Here is a 21309-nt window from a genome sequence, read left to right on the forward strand (position 1 = left end):
ATGGCACGCGGTCTCAGCAGTTGTGGCACACGAGCTTAGTTGCTCCGCGGCATGTGGGATCTTCCTGGACCAGGGATTGAACCTGTGTCCCCTGTACTGGCAAGTGGACTCTTAACCACTGCGCCACCAGGGAAGTCCCTGAATTTGTCTTTTTAATAGATATTCTTCTCTTGGAGGCTGATGATCTTATCTTATTCATATTTAGATCTTTGTCATGAACCTTCCAGTGTTTTGCACATCTTGGGTACTAAAGTAGTAATAGTTGAAATTGTAGAAAATGTTCAAGCAAATTTAACTTGACTTCAAAAAAATTCAAATTCTACTTCATTAAATAGTAAATCTGTTAATATTAACATGGTTCAAATGCAAAAGGTTCAATAAAGTTTATAGTGAAAGGCTTTGACCTATGTTCCCCAGACACCCAGTTCCACTCTTGGGGCCAGTCAGTCAAATCTAACTTAAAAAAAATTCTCTAAGAAAATAATCACATTTTGGAAAAAGATAGATGTAATTTTTTTAGAAAACTATTTCTTACAAAGGCTGTTAATCTATTTGGGATTGCAAAAAACCTTGATCATTAGAACTCTGGTTTAGAGACAAAGGTAGGGGGGGATAAAAACTACTCTGAACAAAAAAGTGCAAACATGTTTTTAAGTATTGGTATTAAGGACAGGTCCACATTTAATATATTTATATAATCTTAATGAAGGGGACTATATAATGACATCTTAAAGTTTTCAGATGACACATATTTTTCTTGAACAGTAAAATGCCAAGCTAATTAACATAACTACACATAAAAAGCCCTGTGAGATGACACAAAAGTGACAGGTAACTTTTACTGTGGGCAAGCACAAGGTAATACATGGAAGAGAGAATAATTATCCAAAATACACCAATGGATGAGCACTAATCTAGCAAGAAACCTGGCTTTTATCTAAAATAGTAATATTTTAGGATATTCTTTCAGGTTTGAACAAAATAAGTATAAGATAAATGTAAGTGGATGACAATTTACAAAATTATTACATAACGAGATTGAACAAGAACATAATATTAAAACATTAAAAGTAATGGATAGCAGAGCCAGAGCCATGAGATAGTGTTAGAGGTATAAGGGTATATGGTAAGGTACATAAGGAAATGCTATTATATAGCTTTTGATTATTAAAGTAAGATATTTTAGGATTATGTCCCTAAACTTTGAGTTTTTAATTTAAATTTTAAAGATTTTAATTTACTCTATGAAAGATACACTATGTATTTTTAAAAAATTATTCTTCGAGAAATGACCCATGAAATTAACTAGACATAATAGTAAATAGGGGGATAAAATTTTTACTGAAGTTCACAGAAACATTTTTGTCATCTGTAGAACCATGTCAATGTGGCAGAAATAAAGAAATGAAACCCAGTTATGTTAACATTGATCTTGACTAAAATCTGTATGAAAATCCAGAGTAGATGTTACTTATCTGGATTTTCAGCAGTTTCCTCAGCTTTTCCAGCACACTAGAGTAAATACCTTTATAAAATTATAGAATATAACTTCCTCAGCCTTAGAGCTGTAGCCAACCATTGTTAAGAGTTCAGCTTGAGTTGATGGTTTTTTGAAAGTTCTCAGACACTGCATGGTAACCCTGTTGCATAATTATATTACAGGTGTGGACTTGCATATGGTTTCCTATAAGGCCCTGTATAAAGTATTACAATGGTTAAGAGATTGGGCTCTCAAGGCAGACTACCTACATTCAAATTTATGGTCACATACTAGCCTTGTGGCCTTGGGTAAATGGAAGAGTCAGTTTTCCTAATCTGTAAGATGGGGATGATAACAGTACCTTCCTGAAAGCTGTTGTGAAGAGTAATTCAACCTTTGTATGCAGAGCACTTAGTACAGTGCCTGAAACATAGTAAATACACTACATGTCTAAGGTTAAACACAAGTTTTAATTTAATAGAACAGGACTCTACTGCTTTGAATGTCAAACTGACACCACAGGCCTGTGTAGCCACAGGCAGTTGAATAAAGATATAAAATTTAATTCCTGACAATTTAGTAAAACATGTTAGCACTGTATTGATATGGTAACCCTGATGTCATGTTGTGCGTTGGTATGGTAAGGCTGAGTGGTAACCTTAATTGATATGGCCTTAGGCAAGATAAACATAGAAAGAGGGCTTCCCTGGTGGCGCAGTGGTTGAGAGTCCGCCTGCCGATGCGGGGGACACGGGTTCGTGCCCCGGTCCGGGGGGATCCCACATGCCACGGAGTGGCTGGGCCCGTGAGCCATGGCCGCTGAGCCTGCGCGTCCGGAGCCTGTGCTCCGCGACGGGAGAGGCCACAGCAGTGAGAGGCCTGCATACCGCAAAAAAAAACAAAAACAAAAAACATAGAAAGAAAACAAAGGGCATTGGAATACAGGTAATTAACAATAGCAGACTAGAAATGGTGTTCAGCAACTAGAAATGGAGTGGAAATGGAGCCTTCAAACACTGAGTAGCCTGGTTAGTAAATAAGCAAAATTGTTAGCACAGTCCTACCTGTATATAACAACTGCAGTCACAATTCATCCATCTCAGGGTATCTGTAATGTGGCAAGGACTGCTTTATAAGGAAAAATCTTTCAGCCACTTTAAATGTAGGGGTCTTACTATTATAAAACTCTTAGAGGAAAACATAGGCAGAACACTCTGACATAAATCACAGCAAGATCCATTTTGACCCACCTCCTAGAGAAATGGAAATCAAAACAAAAATAAACAAATGGGACCTAATGAAACTTCAAAGCTTTTGCACAGCAAAGGAAACCATAAACAAGACCAAAAGACAACCCTCAGAATGGGAGAAAATATTTGCAAATGAAGCAACTGACAAAGGATTAATCTCCAAAATTTATAAGCAGCTCATGCAGCTCAATATCAAAAAAACAAACAACCCAATCCAAAAATGGGCAAAAGACCTAACTAGACATTTCTCCAAAGAAGATATACAAATTGCCAACAAACTCATGAAAAGATGCTCAACATCACTAATCATTAGAGAAATGCAAATCAAAAATACATTGAGGTATCACCCCACACCAGAATGGCCATCATCAAAAAATCTACAAACAGTAAATGCTGGAGAGGGTGTGGAGAAAAGGGAACCCTCTTGCACTGTTGGTGGGAATGTAAACTGATATAGCCACTATGGAGAACAGTATGGAGGTTCCTTAAACAACTAAAAATAGAATTAATTACCATATGACCCAGCAATCCCACTACTGAGCATATACCCTGAGAAAACCATAATTCAAAAAGAGTCATGTACCACAGTGTTCATTGCAGCACTATTTACAATAGCCAGGACATGGAAGCAACCTAAGTGTCCATCAACAGGTGAATGGATAAAGAAGGTGTGGCACATATAGGCAATGGAATAGTACTCAGCCATAAAAAGAAATGAAATTGAGTTATTTGTAGTGAGGTGGATGGACCTAGAGACTGTCATACACAGTGAAGTAAGTCAGAAAGAGAAAAAGAAATACCGTATGCTAACACATATATATGGAATCTAAAAAAATAAAATAAAAAATGGTTCTGAAGAACCTAGGGGCAGGACAGGAATAAAGACACAGATGTAGAGAATGGACTTGAGGACACGGGGAGGGGGAAGGGTAAGCTGGGAAGAAGTGAGAGATTGGCATGGACTTATATATACTACCAAATGTAAAATAGATAGTGGGAAGCAGCCGCATAGCACAGTGAGATGAGCTTGGTGCTTTGTGACCACCTAGAGGGGTGGGATAGGGAGGGTGGGAGGGAGACTCAAGAGGGAGGAGATATGGGGATATATGTATATGTATAGCTGATTCACTTTGTTATAAAGCAGAAACTAACACAGCATTGTAAAGCAATTATACTCCAATAAATATGTTAAAAAAAATACAGGGGTCTTGTCAGCATTTTCTAACAGGAAGGGAATACTGTGCTTCATAAGTAAGAGAACTTTTAATCCTTGAATAGGCAGTTACTTGTAACTGTCCATTAATTCAGTAATTATTCTCTTGTATACTTAGTTTCCTTTGTTCTGGCAGAATTTCTATATAGGTGGGTCTAAATATGGGGTATAATGCTGAAGTGATCATTTTACCCTCCTTGTTTGTTACATTTAAGTGCACATATTTCAGTTGTGTTAAAGGGTATGACTTTAAGTGCTCTTCCAAAAATTTGATTTAAATTTCATTTGTAGGTACTGTGTATGATGTAAGTCACTATAATGCTTTGCTTAAAGTCTACCTTCAAAATGAGTATAAATTTTCACCAACTGACTTCTTGGAAAAAATGGAGAAAGCAAACATTCAACCAAATCGAGTAAGTAGTTGTTATTATAAATGTTTATTGATCATATCCACTTTTATTTTTACCCAGAAAAAAAAATTTTTTAGGCAGTATTAACTGGCCCATTTCATTGACAGGTGACATACCAAAGGTTGATTGCTGCTTATTGTAATATGGGAGATATTGAAGGTGCCAGGTATGTAGTTCTATGAATGTATGTTTAAGCCAACAACTTTGTAAGTCTTGTAAACCTAGAATATTTTCATTCTTTTTTTTTTTTAAGTTTCTACTTAGTAAGAAAATTATTTCAGAAGTATTTTAACCTAGCAAATTTGGTCATATGACTTAGATAAAATATAAAATTTTGTAAAAGGGGAAATGTAATTGAAAATTGCTATTTTAATTAAAAATTTCATTTACTGGAGCAGAAGTTTAAAATTGTTGAGGTACATAGCTGACTTTACTTTTTTTTTAATTGCTGTTTCCAAAAGTAAATGTTCTTAACCATTTACACTGTATTCATTTATAAAACTGATAATATTCTCTTTTTTCAGTGATTTGTATAAAATTAGTTATGACATTTCTCTGCTCATGTAAAATTTATTAATACTTTTGGATGGAGGGTTTAGGAAATAAGAAATAAATTGAAATGTACAATCTCATTTTTAATGAAATGAATCACTAAACTTTATGCTTTTTAAAGGTTAATTAGTACAGAAGAAACAATCAGATTTTTAAAACTTACCTAGTGTTTTTAACAAGAGTACTTCAAGACTATTGATAGAACTTCAAGGAGTGGAATTTTGTGTGCACATGTTGTAAAAGGTGTTTTTCATGTGTATTTCCAAGAAGTATTTTTATTTCTCTTTTGTTGCAGCAAGATTCTTGGATTTATGAAAACTAAGGATCTTCCAGTCACAGAGGCAGTATTCAGTGCTCTTGTTACAGGGCATGCAAGAGCTGGGTAATGTTCCACCTAAGGTTTTATTCTCAAGTGAGATTTAAATTACAGAAAATTATTGTGGAAAATTCTTAAACTATGTTTATCTACCTCTCAAAAAAAATCTTGAGTGTGTGTGGTAGAACATGCACATCTTAAAATAAATTATTCTTAAATTTATCTGTTTCATCAAACTTTTATTTGAAGATTTCAGTTTTAAAAATTGGACTTGATCCAAAGTAACTGACTTTGTAAAGTTTATTAACTACTCTGCTAGTGACCTGGAAAATATTTTTATTTTTGAAGAATAATTTACTAAATGTTATTCTTTCCTAAAAAGGTAAATTTAAGTCACAACATACCAAGTGAAAGAGGGCACGTTATTTAATGTCTATGTAATTATTATTTAATTTGGTTTCTCTTTTGGAAAAGTTACCTATAAAAATTTGAGATGTTTATGATCTTTATTATTTCAGAAATCTGTTACCAGTTTAATATGTATTTATTCTTTTCTGATGTTAACGATTCTAAATGGTACTTAAGAATTTTAATTTTAATAAGCGTAAGTAATACTTTCTAGATTAAATGATATGACATTTGGCAGTATTATGGTAATCTATTTTATTTTCTTTGAATTAACTTACAGAGATATGGAGAATGCAGAAAATATTCTCACAGTGATGAAAGAGGCTGGAATTGAGCCTGGTCCAGACACATACCTAGCACTGTTGAATGCATATGCCGAGAAGGGTGACATTGACCATGTTAAACAGGTGTGACTTATATAAATAAACATACTTTAAAATCATTTGTATAAACTGTGCTACATTTTGCAGGATGCAGAAAAGTGTAGTTTATATGTTTTTAAAGATATCTCTTGTAGACAGTCTTGAAGGAGAATTCTTACTATAGTTCAGTACTTTGGTGTTGATGTAACAGTTATTGTTGGAATAGAATGTTTTTCTGTTTCATAAAAGAAGTCTTAAACCTTTAGATGGTATGTGTTTCTAATTTTTTAAAATCTTGGTATTTTAATTTATTTAGCTTTAATAAAAAAAACAAACTTGTGCCTAACTTGTTCTTCTAATTTCTGGAACTGTCTATAGACCCTGGAGAAAGTGGAGAAGTCTGATCTTTACCTTATGGATCGTGATATATTGCAAATTATCTTTAGCTTCAGTAAAGCTGGATATCCTCAATATGTCTCAGAAATTTTGGAAAAAATTACATATGAAAGAAGATATATTCCAGGTAGTTTTACAATTTTTACTTTCATGATTTTTCTAAAAATAAGAATTACTATTTCTATATGATGGAAAGGGCATTCTTTAACAATAGGGTATTGTGGTAGATGAACATAGGATTCTTTTAAAGTCAGCTTAATAAACTGAAAAACTTGAGTGAATGAATACGTGGGAATGTTTTGATTTGGAAGTGTTTCACTATTATGTAGGCAGATAAATCCTTTTCGTATTTGTAGTTCATAAGTTTGTCTTTCATATTGGTAGCAGTGTAGAAATATTGTTCAAATCGGTAACAAAAGATGTCTTTGTTTTCTTTCCAGATACAATGAACCTCATTTTGCTTTTAGTCACAGAAAAATTGGAAGATACAGCATTGCAGATTTTATTAGCATGTCCTGTATCAAGGGAAGACAGTCTGAGTGACTTTGGCAGTTTCTTTTTACGACACTGTGTGACTATGAATACGGTATTTACATAGTCCATTTTTTCTTTGTAGACAATGTAATTGGCAGTGAAATAATATTCTTTAAAATAAGAGAACGTATTATGAGATTAGACCAACTATAAATATTAAGAGAAGTTTGTTTTTGTGTTGGAAGATTATTGGATAGAAAGAGGGTGAGAAGTTCAAATTTTTTATCTCAAAAGTGGTAGAATATTTGCAGAAGGTCAAATGGTAGGATATTTGCAGATTCAGCTGATGTGGTGCCTTTCTTTTCTAGCCTGCAGAGAAGCTTAAAGACTACTGTAAGAAGTTAAAGGAAGCCCAGATGCACACATCTCCTTTCCAGTTCACACTCCACTGTGCTTTACTAGCCAAAAAAATGGGTACTATATTCTCGTAATTGAAACCCACATAAGTAAGTTTTGCTGAGGTAGCTTTGTAATATTTTATGGTGTCTCTTTCAGATTTGGCAAAAGCTCTAATGAAGGCTCTGAAGGAAGAAGGTTTTCCTATCAGAACTCATTATTTCTGGCCATTACTAGTTGGACATCAGAAGGAGAAAAATGTTCAAGGTTAGGTTTTACCTTTTACAGATTTAATAGTGGTTTAGATATCCAGTATAACAGTTTCTACACACATTTAATTATTTGGGAAAACATGCTTGTTAGATCTTATGAGAAAATAGAATTAAGTCGTAGTAAAGTATTAGGTAAACGTTTAAAAAACAAACATAATGGATTTCTTTCATCTTAATTTCATTTTTTTTTTTTTTTTTTTTTTTTGCGGTACACGGGCCTCTCACTGTTGTGGCCTCTCCCGTTGCAGAGCATAGGCTCCGGATGCGCAGGCTCAGTGGCCATAGCTCACAGGCCCAGCCGCTCCGCGGCCTGTGGGATCTTCCTGGACCAGGGCACGAACCCGTGTCCCCTGTGTCGACAGGCGGACTCCCAACCACTGCGCCACCAGGGAAGCCCTTAATTTCATTTCTTAATTCATCTCTGATCTTGATATTCAGACTTGTGATTGTGGTTTTAAATAGTTCATTGTTTTTAAGTTTTTCAAAAAACTCTTTAGTTCTTGATTTTACATACATACAGTGTTTGAAATTAGTTTAGCCTTATTAAAGATAAAATATATACAATCAGACCATTTTCTTTGTGGACCAGTCTATTTCTTCTTAACTGAGCTGAGTTAAAATAATAGGAAAGGCAGGAAAACTTTTATTGCAAAATGAATGCTCGTGACCTGACAGCCAACTGATTGAAGGACAGAAATGTTCAATCTTTCAGGTTCTTAAGTACGTTTAAGCATTTAGCATACTTTTACCTGTACACATGGGATGTCTATAGGATATGAATAAGAATTGAACAAATATTAAATTTTAGAGTACAGTATCTAATTCTTTGGTTTGCATTATTGGTAATTCAGAAAGAGTAGTCTCATAAAAAGATGCTTTTAACAGAAGTACTTCCCCCTTGGGGAAACAAAAAATGGTCTTTTTCATTTTATCTCGCCGTATAATGTGCTTTAGAATGAGATGCAGAGTTGTTAGTATGACATTGGGTGACAAACAAAATGCACAAACAACAAAAAAAAGTGCTTTTAGCAGACTTTCATATTGCAATTTTATTTAAATATATAGCCGTCTTCTGGTTTAAAGGAAATAGTGAAACAAGTATTCCCTAATTGTTTCTGGCTGTAAAAGTCTCTAAATCCTTTTTAGAAAAATTTTTGTGAAAACAACATGCTTGTTGATTAACTCTTTGCATATCCTCCAGTTCTGAAAACTCTAAGAGTTAACCTTTAACCCTAGTATTTTTGAACCACAGAAAGTTTACATCATTCCATGAAAATCTTTGGCCATGTTAGTATTGTCCACAATACACAGATATGAAAATACTTCTGGTACTCCTGTTGAAATGTTTGTTTATTCATCAGGTAAATTTCCTTTTCTCAGCCTATCATGGTATCTAGACTTGAACTGGTTACTACATTTTTACTACTTAGTAAACATGAAAGAATTCAGGTAATTCTTTCCATAGTTGTAGCTCAAACTAGTAGAAAAGTGGACTTTATCTTGAAGCCATTTTTTTCTTAGAATCGTAGAATCAAAGGTGCCTTGTTGAAAGCTCACATTATATTAATGAAGGAACTGAGAGCCCAGAGAGATTCAGTGGCTGATCTTAGGTTCCACATCTAGTTGTCAGAAGTGCTGGGATTAGAACTAGGATTTCTGTCCTCCTGTTGTAAATACTTATTTTTAATACCGTAACACCTCCATATTAGACACTTGTAAATATGCCGTACTTGTTTTATAAAAATTCTTAGCTATTGGTTAAAAATTAGGTATCGATTTTGGCATTAAGGACATATTTTAAAAGTGGTACCAAGTTTTTTAATCAGTGAAGGTTTTAACTGGAAAAATAGGAAAGCTGGAAAGTTAACTTGAGAGTACAAGAGATTGTCAGCTGTTTTACAGTTTTTAAAAAGTACTTTCTCCTTTGCAGGAAGTCCTGAAATAGAGTAAAGTATGTATTCTATAGTCTTTTCTTCATGTAACAGGGAAATGGCTGTATATATTCTATATAGTTTCTTTAGTGTAAGATAAGAAAGTAAGATTCTTTTTAGTGCAGTGAATTTGTTTTTTGTCTGGGGAAAGTCATTATAAACTGGTAGAAATAAATAATTAACAGAAGAAAATAATGGCTGCAGAGATGGAGGATGTAGAGGAGTGTTTCATAAGGAATAAATAAAACCCTTCAGGAAATCAAAGAAAGGTATGTAGAGGTCAGATCAGACTGAACCAAGTGTTCAACAATAGGATGATCAAACTTTCATTGAATTCTAGAATTTTCCTGGCTGCAAATTTGGCCAACCCTTAAAAAAGATTCTTATAATGACTTCCTCATGGCTTATCTTGCTAGTATTTTTCTCTGTTGTGCAAATGGAAAAGTCCTCTCTTAGAATTTTAGCAAATTGGCCCAAGTGAGAGGAAATAATGCAGAGTGATTGAGGGATTATCTACATCCCTTGGTATATTTAGGAAACATGAAAATAAGAATATAAAACAGGTAAAATATAAAAGGAAGGGCTGGTATGAAAACCTAAATGCCAGTTGAGTGAATGGTTGAGTAGATGATACTTTTTAAAAAGTAAGAAATTGCCTCCTCGTAAAGTGAGCGCTCTGGGCAGAGTCTAAAATTATGTGGAGTAAAGAGTCCTAGTTGGTGGAATTTGTTCAGGAAAACCATATATCTTTCCCAATAGTTTGAACTACTTTAATTCTTATAAAACTTTTTGAATGGAGACTTTCCTTTAGATTCATAAACTTTCTTGTGCCTACATTTGAAATATTTTTACTAGATTGTTTAGATTTTCTAAGTTCACAGAGGTTTGGGATCCTCGTTTATCTAAGTTAATATATGATTATTTTAATCTTTTATTTTAAAAAGAAATATGAATTGTATTTTTGAGGAGGATATTTGTAGGTATGTCAGATCAATCACCTTTCTTTCTCCTTATTGAGAAGTGTTTCCCTCTTCCTGTCCAACTATAGTTACTGAAGGGAATATCCTTGTGTGCTTCCTCAAGAGTGCTTGAGGGAGTGATTGAACTTGGCTGAGCAATGGTGTGAACCCAGGTTTTCTTAAACCTGCTTTAGTTTCAGTTGGAAAGATACATGAGTTACAAATGCTACCAACCCAGGTCATCTAAATGAGCAGAATGCACTCCCCTCCCTGAAAAACATTATTGGAAAAATAAATTAAGAGAATAAAATATATTTGAGGCATAGATGATGAGGGGAAGTGTTTGTATAGGAATAGGAATCTTCTATCTGCAATCAATTTGTTGGCCTGTTTTCAAACATTAGAAAATGAAATAGAGTTACCTTATGCTAAATTTTAGAAATTATTAGAGTATTTTAAGACAGCTAAAAAAATTAAATCACTGTTACTGTTAACATTTGTTTAGTATTTTTAGGGTTTCACACTTTTTTTTTTTTTTTTTAGTTTTAATGACCATCCTGAGAAGTAAATAGGCAGCTGTATTATCATTCCTGTATGCAAAATGACTTGATCCCACATCCTTCTGATTGGAGGGAAAAGTGTAGGTTTTTGCAGTTTTGTAGTGTTACAAGCACCTGCCAGCAATTAGGAGACAAGGTTTCTTTTTCAAGACACGTCTCTGATCTTGAAGAAATCGCTTACTTTAACACTTTTGTTAAAATACAGATTATTGGACTTCTAAAGGCATTTCCGGCTTTATTTAAATAGAGAAGTATACACCCCCGCTTCTCCCTGCCCACCCAGTAGGCTGAAATGAAAGCCTTGTTAGTATGAACCTGATATATTGATCTAAACTGAGTTGTAATACTGCGGTTCTTTTTGTTCAGTATGTTCTGTTTTTTCTATTGTCCTCCATCTTCCTGTAGGCCTAGACCACAGAATTTCTTCCATACCTGTGGGTAATATTTACAATTTTTGAATCTTATAGGTCAGAAAATTGTTCTATTTATTGAGTGCCTTGACTCGTATTGCCTTGCTTAATCCATGGATGGTGGGTAGAAGGATCAAGCCAAAAGGTACATGTTAAAGTGTCTAGAAGGCACGGTTCTGGCATATTGCCATTTCTAGTGTGTAAGCTAAGAAAATGGCTCAGAAAAGTGGAGTTACTTGCTCAGATTTACACTGCCATTAAGTGGAAGAACCCGGGTTGAAAGGTAGGGTCTCTTTAAATTGCAAAACCTGTTTTTGTTTTGTCACTTCTCTGTAGTGTCTTATCAGACAAAGCAGTCAATACTGGCCAGAAGGGACATTGAGGACATTAGATTAGCACAAGACTATTACAAGTAATTGAAAAGCAGCTAAAAAGAAAAGAAAAGCAGCTATGTCCTCCTGTCAGGTGCTCAGTAATCTTTGCATATGAAGAAGAGCACAGGGCTTCCCTGGTGGCACAGTGGTTGAGAGTCCGCCTGCCGATGCAGGGGACACGGGTTCGTGTCCCGGTCTGGGAGGATCCCACATGCCGTGGAGCGGCTGGGCCCGTGAGCCATGGCCGCTGAGCCTGCGCATCCGGAGCCTGTGCTCTGCAGCAGGAGAGGCCACAACAGTGAGATGCCCGCGTACTGCAAAAAAAAAAAACAACACTTTTGTCTTGGAAAGATTTCCTCTCACCCCATTCCTCTAATCTCTTCTCTCTGCAGTATTTAGTCATGTCAAGTTTTATTTTGTAGATCCATATTGCTCTGTGATAGCAGTGGTGTTTTATGATCTCTGTTCAATTGGGATACTGGAAATTACTAAACATCTTGCTTGTTTTCATTTTTCTTTTAATTTCTAGGGTATTTCCTTAGCACTTTCTCCTGAATTAATAGGGAGAGATGAAGGAAGGAGCAATAAAATTTTTTCATTTATCATCTTATTATCCAGTTCTGTTGTTCTTTCTCTTTCAGATAAACAAAATGCTGAGTACTTTTCCTACATTATAATTCAGAAAGTAAATGAACTGAACTTTTTGATTTTTTTGTTAATTTATTCCAAGTTCCTCATCTTTGTGCTTCTAAATTTGATTTTACAGGTATAGTTGAAGTCCTCAAAGAAATGCATGAAATAGGAGTAACTCCTAATCAGGAGACATACATAAATTACGTGTTTCCATGCTTTGATAGTGTAAAGTCAGTTCGTGCTATTTTGCAGGTGAGTGCAAGTGTGGTTTTAATTTCATAATTGAAGAACATTTTTCCTCCCTAATGTTTTGTGGTAATCAAAGAAAAAAAAAAGTCACTGAGCTGAGACTAAAATGGTTATGTTGGTATATAATTTTCTGAAGCTTTGTAAAAATATTGGTTAGTGTAACAGCTGTAGTTTTTTTTTTTTAATATTTATTTATTTATTTTGGCTGCACCAGGTCTTAGTTGTGGCATGTGGGATCTTTAGTTGTGACATTCAGGCTTCTTAGTTGTGGCATGTGAACTCTTAGTTGCAGCATGCGTACGGGATCTAGTTCTCCTACCAGGGATCGAACCTGGGCCCCCTGCATTGGGAGTATGGAATCTTACCCACGGGACCACCAGGGAAGTCTAGCATCTGTAGCTACTAAACTTAAAAGTCTTATAAAGGTGAAGTAGTATTTTTCTTGTGTGTTGAAAAGACAGTATGTCAATATCAGACAAAATTTAAATGAAATAGTTTCACTCTTTAATCCCACTCTACAGTGCAACTGCACCTTTCATTTTTGAATATTACTTTTCACCTCTATATGAATTTTCATAATAAACTCTTAGTATATTTACTATTCTGTTTTTTTTTTTTTTGTAAGTAATCTTTTGTTTGACCCCAGAGCATTGTTTTCCTGCCAGATAATTCCTCTGCCCACCAGAATAAGTAAGGCATTTATAAAGGGGCATATGAAAAATTGACCCAGTGCACTGGGGCAGCAATGGTTACACTTTCCATTTTCAGAATAAAGTGCTATGCAATTAGGAACAACATGGCGGAGTATCACACATTTTAGTAAGAAATATTTTGTTCAGAAGACCTGTTTCCTAGGTGGTTATTCACATAACGCCTTTATTTTTCTAATATTGTGTTAGAGTGTTCTTTTCTTTCCTTGAAATGATTTCATAATTCCAGTCCTCTTCAAGGGAGAGTTTATGTCTTGAGTGTCTTTACCTTTCTTCCCTGAGTATTTAACAGTGTATTTTGACACTGTACTATACATATTTTACTGTTAAAAAAGTAATTTTCCCACATGTTCTTTTTCCCCAAAGCCTACTTTTTTCACGGCACCTTTACATTATAGTGTGTAATTCCACAAATAATTGTTTATGTTTGTATGATGTTTTGTTGTGTGGATATACTGTAATTTATCTTTATTCATTTCTTATTATTGATTAGTTAATTTTCAATATTGTGCTATTATTATAAAGTGGTTCAGTAAACATGTTTGGCTAAATTTCAGCCCATATACTTAAATTATTAAATACGATGTTGAGATAAGTCATTAGCCATTTGAAGTTAAATAAAAATAAATTTGATCTTTACCTCATTATATGTCTTAAAATATCATTTTAGATCAGTGCATTCAATTTTCATTTTGTTGTTAATTAGAGAATTGTTCTAATGTCTTCAATAGTAAACTCTTCCTAGAAGGAAGACACTCTAAGGGTAACAGATTATATGAATTTGAAGATAAGCATTTAATTTGGGATGTTGGAACTGTATCTCATAGCTTTTGCTGAAGTTTGGTTATTCAGTTTATTTGCATTATTTTAGAAAACGGTCTTTTTTAAATGAAGGATTATCAGAATACGGTCATATAAAGAAATGGGAAAACAGGAAGTTTGAATGACATATCAAAATATTTTTTGCTGAGGTGTATTATCATTGAAATATGCTTTATCCCTAGGAAAATGGATGTCTACATGAAGATAGTATATTTTCTCAAGCTGAATTGAGAATTGAAGCAGTAAATGGAAACTTAGACTATATTTTATCATTTTGTAAGTATGCAGCATTAGAAGAAAGCTTGACAGGTGTTAATTTCAGTTACTTTTGAGGGCATACAGGGTGGTTCATGCCCTCACTGCCTGCCTCAGGTAGTTGAAAGTATTTTCCTCAAAAGCAAGGAAGTTTTTATATGTTTTATTTAAGTTAGTCTTATAAGATAGTTTATGAGTTTAACTTGTAGATAATTTGGAAGTAACTTTAAAGTTAATAGGACCTTGGAGATAACATGGTGTTAGGTTGGACTGGGGACCCAGAGGACTTGGGTCCATGTTTATAATTTAGCTGCTGATTATAGGACCTGAAACAAATACCCGTATTGTTCTTTCAGTTTTATGAAATGGGATAGTATTGCCTATCTGTCTACCTTGTGGGAGTTGTGAGAACCATATGAGATCTTGCTTTTGAAAGTGTTTTCTAAACTAATGCTTATTATGGCCCTAAGTGACACGAAGCCATCTCCCAGTCCTCATTATTAAAAACACAGTAAATGTTTCCAAACACTTATAAATGATAGGGTGCTTTACAACGTTCATCACATGTTAATAAACTTCCTCCATTGATAGATGAAGAAAGGCAGAGAGATGTTAAATGATTTGCCCAAAGTTAGTGATTGAGTCAGAACCAAGATCATCTAATCTTATGAACTTATTTTTCCACTGTACTATGTTTTAATTTAATAAATTAGACATTTTTTAATTTTAATTTTTAACATATCTATGGCATTATCTTGACAGTGTTTCATATCTTGTGAAAGAGATATCATTTAAAAATAAATATACAAACATCAATTTCTAGCACACTGAAATGTTAAAAGTTAAGATTTTATTAACGTATATTCAAATTGTGTAAGTGGAAGCTTTGTTAAAACCAGATTACTGGTATATATTATCTGTGTTTGAGATATTTAAAATAGTTTATTGTATTATTATAAAGGGGAAGGCGAAGTGTTCAGTATGAAAGCGTTGACTGTTAGAGGTGTAGTTATTTGAGTGTAAGGTTGAGTATTAATGCTGGCTGCTATCCGAGAGTATTGATTTTGCCTTCTACTCTGTATAATATATAGATTTTCCATACTGACAAGATGAAAACAGAAGCATTAGCTGAGGAATCTAGGTGCATAAGGTGGATACATGAGAGCTGCCTTTTCCCTTTATCATACCATCCATTCCACTTCATTGTCAATCTCTTGAAATTTTTCACACTTGTTTGTTGCTAAGGAAACTAGATGCTTTTTGTCAGCAGCCTTCCAGCTTGCTGAGATGTTTCTGGTCACCTTTTTTTTTTTTTTTTTTGGTCACCTTTTTAATGAATAAAAACTTGATAATATTCTGTAAAATACTAATTTGAATAGTTTAGAAATAAGTTTCCAAGAGGTTGTTTATTAAATGTGAAGAAGAAAAATGCCATGAACTTAAAGACTAAAGAAGATTTCAGCTTCCTCACCCTTTGAATTACAGATCTTTGAAGAGCAGTTAGTTCTATAATTGCTGGTATTCCCTGTAGGCTGCTTATAGATAGGCACTTTTGGTTACTACAAGGAATGGCAGGTAGTAGAGAAAAGTAAATGGCTTGTCTTTTTTTTTTTTTTTTTTTTTTGCGGTGGGGTGGTTACGCCGGCCTCTCACTGTTGTGGCCTCTCCCGTTGCGGAGCACAGGCTCCGGATGCGCAGGCCCAGCGGCCATGGCCCACGGGCCCAGCCGCTCCGCGGCATGTGGGATCTTCCCGTACCGGGGCACAAACCCGCGTCCCCTGCATCGGCAGGCGGACTCTCAACCACTGCGCCACCAGGGAAGCCCTTGTCTTTTTTTTTTAAATTGAGGTATAATTGATATACAATATTATATTAGTTTCAGGTGTACAACATAATGATTCAGTATTTGTGTATATTGCAAAGTGGTCACGACAGTAAGTCTGGTTAACATTCGTCCACATACGTGGTTACAAAAATTTTTTTTTCTTGTGATGAGGATTTCAAAGATCTACTCTCTCAACAACTTTCACATATGAAATATAGCATTATTAACTGTAGTCACCATGCTGTACATTCCATCCCCCTGACTTATTAAATGGCTTATTTTGATCAAGTTTGTGGAGTAGTAAGAAACATTTTCCCACTTGATTTTATAGGCATGGAAATTAATTTGATCAAGCAAAATTAAAGGTTACCGAAAAGCATGTGGTGTATCCACTTTAAAATTCCTGAGTGACTAAATACAGCTCATTTCAGAGACGATTTTTAGAGTTTTAAATGCCACATGAAACCACTGAGAAACTTATGCTTCCTGTTCAAGGGATCTAACAGTCAGTCTAAAGTATTTCTCCTTGTGTGTGCGGGTTAAATTTTTATTCATATTTAGGGAGATGAGCAAATATTAAAACCTACTGTGATTTTTCCCATGAGTTTTTTTTTAAGTTAACCAGCTATCTTAATCTTTACCTAAACTGTATTTATTAATTCTGTCTTCAGAATTTGCCTCCACTATGAGTTCCTATCTAATTCCATCCCTCTTGAATCATTCAGCAGCTGCTTTGCATATATACTGAAAAGATTAAAACAATTACTTATAACATGGCACTATTTTAATATAGTGACAGGGAAAAATAAATTCAGGATATGCCTACTGTGATTCTGTCCCAAGATAATTATGGCAAGGGTTATGTGGAGAACCAGGTCTTATGCATTAAGGCCTGATTCTTATACTAAGGCAAATCAGGCTTAGAATGTCAGCATTGAAACATACAAGGCTGTATAAATACCAAAATGAATAGTAGAGCAAACAAATCATCAGAAAAGTGAAAGATCAGTATAAATCAGTTACATAACAGAGGTAAAGAGGTTATTATGACTTTAGATTGTCACTCTTGCATGAATGCAGGTCATAGATCATGTGGAAAATAGAATGAGGAAGTGTGAGTGGTTCAACAGAATCCAACAACACTCTCAGAAAAGAACTTTCCCCCTCATCTTCTGTCTTTAAAGGGTAGTTAAAGTCTCTCCCTTCATAGTGCCATGTTGTCCAGTAACATACAGCCTTGGTATGTGTACCAGACTGACTTTGAGTATGCTGGTAGATTAGTTAATTGCCATTTATAGAAAAGAATATTTATAAATTCATTAGTTGTATAGATTTATGTAAATGAAGTAAAGTGTTTTAAAAGGATAGCTTATATTGCCAGTATATATTTCTGCAATTTCTAATTAACTTTGTATGCAAACTTTAACATTTTAAAAATAATATTTCCCAGATGAAAATTGAAAGGTGTTGGTATAAATGTGCTTTCAAATAAATTGATAATTTAAGTTTTTGGTTTTGGTCTGGGGTTTTATGATGATTATTTTCTTTTGCAGTGGAATCAAATACATTGCCTCTCTCATTTGCTTCATTGAGAGGCAGCCTAATTCTAGGCTTTAGGAGGTAAGATGATCACCTTATATAATCTTTGCCTGAATATAGACTGATTTCTCCTTTTTGACGTACTGTGTGAGGAAAGAAACAGATATTCTTATCTTCCAGTATACTAGTTACCTGAAATAACCTTATCTATTTTATTCTTCCTACTAAGTAGTTGTGAGTTTAGGCTGCCTTTTTTTATCATCTATTCCAAGAAATTCATACTGATTTGGTAGAGGTCTTGTTTCAAAAAAAGAAAGCACTCTTTGAATATGGCAGGTTGGAGTTATAGACAGATTTGCATGTATATTTGATTTATACTTTGAGCACTTAATTACAAGAGGAATTTTATTCAGTGTAATACTACTCTCCTCCTCGGTGTGCTCAGGGAATGTTAATGACCTTTTTTCCCAATTTTGTTGTTTTGAAAATATTCAAACATAAAGACAAGTTGAGTGGTAAAGGAAATACTCACATACCCTTTATGTAGATCACCAATTGTTGATATGTTGCCATATTGACTTGCTTTCTCTCTCATACACTTTTTCTATAATATATACATGTGGACATATACATATATACACTTTTTCTCCTTTTTTGCTGAACTCCTTGAAGTTGTAGACATCATGATACTGGATCCTTCAATATATCTCTCTTAAGAATAAGGTCATCATCTATGTAATCACAATACCAGTATCACTCCTAAAAATTAACAATACTATAATATCAGCTAATATACATTGTGTTAAGATTGTCCCAGCTGTTCTAAAATTCTTTTACAGCTGTTTTACTTTTTGAGGATTCAGTTAAGTTCATGCATGGTATTTGATTGCTATCTCTTTATTCTCTTAAAAACAATTCCCTACTTTTTTGGTGGTGGTGGGGAAAGAGTCAAGGCTTCTTTCTCTATAGAATGTCCCTCTCATATTTTGTGTTTACCTAATTTTTCCCTCACGATCAGACTCAGATTGAACATTTTTAGCAAGTATATTTCATAGGTGATTGGCAGTTCTTAAGGAATATAATGTCAGGTGTCTAACTTTGGTGCCATCAGCTAATTTTGATCATTTGCTTACATTGGTGGCCCCCACTTCTCTTCCTTGCAAAGGAATCTCATCTCCTTTGTAATTAGTAAGGCGTCTGTGGGGTGATACTTTGAGATAGTGCGTCTACCCTGTTTCCTAGCACCTTTCACTCAGTGGTGATAGTAGCCATTGGTAGTCCTTGTTGAATCAGGTGTTAGCAGAGGTGGTTGCAAAAGGGTAAGTTTCTAATATTGTCATTCTTTCTTTGTTTGTAATGTTAATGACTTCTGATATTGATCCCAGTAATTTTTAGACTGTTTGTTGATGGAAGCACTAGGTTTTCTGTTGACATCTCCGGAACCTCCATTGCAGGCAAGAAGAGATAGAACAAGTAGGAGGGATTCTTGTTGCCATTCTTTATTTAGCCAGTGCAGTTCCACTCCTCTCGTACACCTACATACATTTAAATAATTGCCGTTTTCCTGAAGTTAAGAAAAAAAAAAAACCAAGGTCTGTGCCTATAAAGTTTGAAAATACAGAACACATAATCAAGTAGATAAAAATGCTAGTAGAGCCAGATTTTAAAACAAGAACCCATAATGCATTATGAAGTGAAATATAGTGACTTTTCATATAATTGTCCTTGACAAAAGACTTGAAAAAAAGTTTTTCATATAAACTTGCAGATGATGGGTATTTCCTTCTTTACCTTTATTATTTTTCGTAGTCAGTTTGAAAGGCAGTTGTTATATTTCACAAATCCGACACTTCTTTTTTTTTTTTTTGCGGTACGCGGACCTCTCACTGCCGCGGCCTCTCCCGCTGTGGAGCACAGGCTCCGGACGCGGAAGCCCAGTGGCCATGGCACACGGGCCCAGCCGCTCCGCGGCATGTGGGATCTTCCCGGACTGGGGCACGAACCTGCGTCCCCTGCATCGGCAGGCAGGCTTCCAACCACTTCGCCACCAGGGAAGTCCTAGAGCAGCTTTTAGTCTAGGATTATTCCCACTAAAGTAGTCAAGCCCTACTATTAAGGTAGTATCCTCCTGATACTGATAATTCTATCTGCTAGCCCATGTATTTTGAGATTATTAGGAATGTGAACTATTCCAATTCCATGTGTGGGTTCTGGGCATTGTCTTTTTTTGAGCTTCTGGAAAGTTCTCAGGTAGTTTCCTGGACTTCAGATTGTTTCTTCACTCGAACATGCTTATCAGTACTTAGCTGAAGCCTGAGGACAACCCTCTGCAGTTCTCCAGGGCTCTGTATTTGTCAAGGTCTCTCTGCTCTGATAGTCTGCCCTATAAAAACAAGTTTTAATTAGTCCCTTCCAGAGAAATATTTTAAATCTGTAGGTTCTAAAACTATATTATGTTGATGAATTTCTTATTGCAGATACCGAAAAGTTTCAGGTTGTGGTAATTTGGCATTAATCATAAGAATGTGCAAAATTTGAAGTATTTGACCAGAGGTAATTTCTTTCTTTTCCTCCCACCCCCAAAACTATTAAAAATTCAAAACATAGTCATTACAGTCCATTATCTTGGCATTAATGTAGCCTTCTATTCTTTCATTTGATGCTGAGCCAAATAGTATATGTATTTTCAAATCCCTTTGTCAGTACATTCAGTACAGCTTTTGAAACAGTCACCTATCACATGCTTCTCAGGGTCCTGTTGTACTCTTCTGGCAACTTTAGAATTGGCTGAGTGACTGAAAGCTGTTCTGAAAACCAAACTGATTGGTATTGCCAGTAGACTCCTGCAGCTCCTGTAAGGATTAGCCCGTAAGAGATTCACTTAAAGTTACCAGAAAAAATTATTCATAGTTATCAGAAATAAGTTATAAAACATTAAATGAGATAGCATAGTCACTTCAGCTAATTCTAAGGGAAACTTGGATGTGCATTTCGGTATTGGAATGCAATTTTTGTAAGAGTTATCTGCCTTTAGTATTACCTGCCTAATAGTGGTAGATCCATGGTCCAAGAGGCAGTAGTTCCTCCCATGTGTTCTGTAACCTATTTGGGCCCAGATTAATTTTTTATGCTATCCCACAATATTTTTGAAAGACCAACACTATTTTCTTCATATATTTTGAGAGTGGTGTTTAAGTGGCAAGCTAGTATTTCTGTAAATTGATAAGCTCAGGAGATGGTCATTGAATACCAATTAAGTGTCATGCCTTCCCGAAGTTTCCCAGTGTATAAACCAAACTGGTAGCCTAAAGAGGCGAAGTCACCTATATAAAATATTTAAAATTCAGTATTGCTATTAGTTAGGATGAGATTATTCAAGGTTATTAGGGAATTTTTACTTTAAAATTTTTTTAAAAAAATAAAGCTATTTTAAAGTATTTGAAAGGGCATTTACTCTGGTAAAGTTAGTGAATTCTTCTGTCAAATCCAGGGCAAGAATATGTTTAGTATGAA

At 34.8% G+C, this 21309-nt stretch overlaps 1 protein-coding gene across 1 annotated transcript in view; it reads left to right on the forward strand.

Moving 5' to 3' along the window:
* The window catches only part of LRPPRC (leucine rich pentatricopeptide repeat containing), a 106209-nt gene that overhangs the window by 17841 nt on the left and 67059 nt on the right, over positions 1 to 21309 (forward strand). The window contains exons 4-14 of the mRNA XM_030857794.2: positions 4235 to 4356; positions 4461 to 4519; positions 5201 to 5287; positions 5910 to 6036; positions 6370 to 6514; positions 6828 to 6973; positions 7230 to 7335; positions 7417 to 7524; positions 12530 to 12648; positions 14360 to 14453; positions 17811 to 17877. Coding sequence (XP_030713654.2) covers positions 4235 to 4356; positions 4461 to 4519; positions 5201 to 5287; positions 5910 to 6036; positions 6370 to 6514; positions 6828 to 6973; positions 7230 to 7335; positions 7417 to 7524; positions 12530 to 12648; positions 14360 to 14453; positions 17811 to 17877 — 1180 coding nt within the window. The remainder of the gene's footprint in view (positions 1 to 4234; positions 4357 to 4460; positions 4520 to 5200; positions 5288 to 5909; positions 6037 to 6369; positions 6515 to 6827; positions 6974 to 7229; positions 7336 to 7416; positions 7525 to 12529; positions 12649 to 14359; positions 14454 to 17810; positions 17878 to 21309) is intronic.

This window comes from Globicephala melas, chromosome 12 (genome assembly GCF_963455315.2).
Source record: "Globicephala melas chromosome 12, mGloMel1.2, whole genome shotgun sequence".
NCBI lineage: Eukaryota > Metazoa > Chordata > Mammalia > Artiodactyla > Delphinidae > Globicephala > Globicephala melas.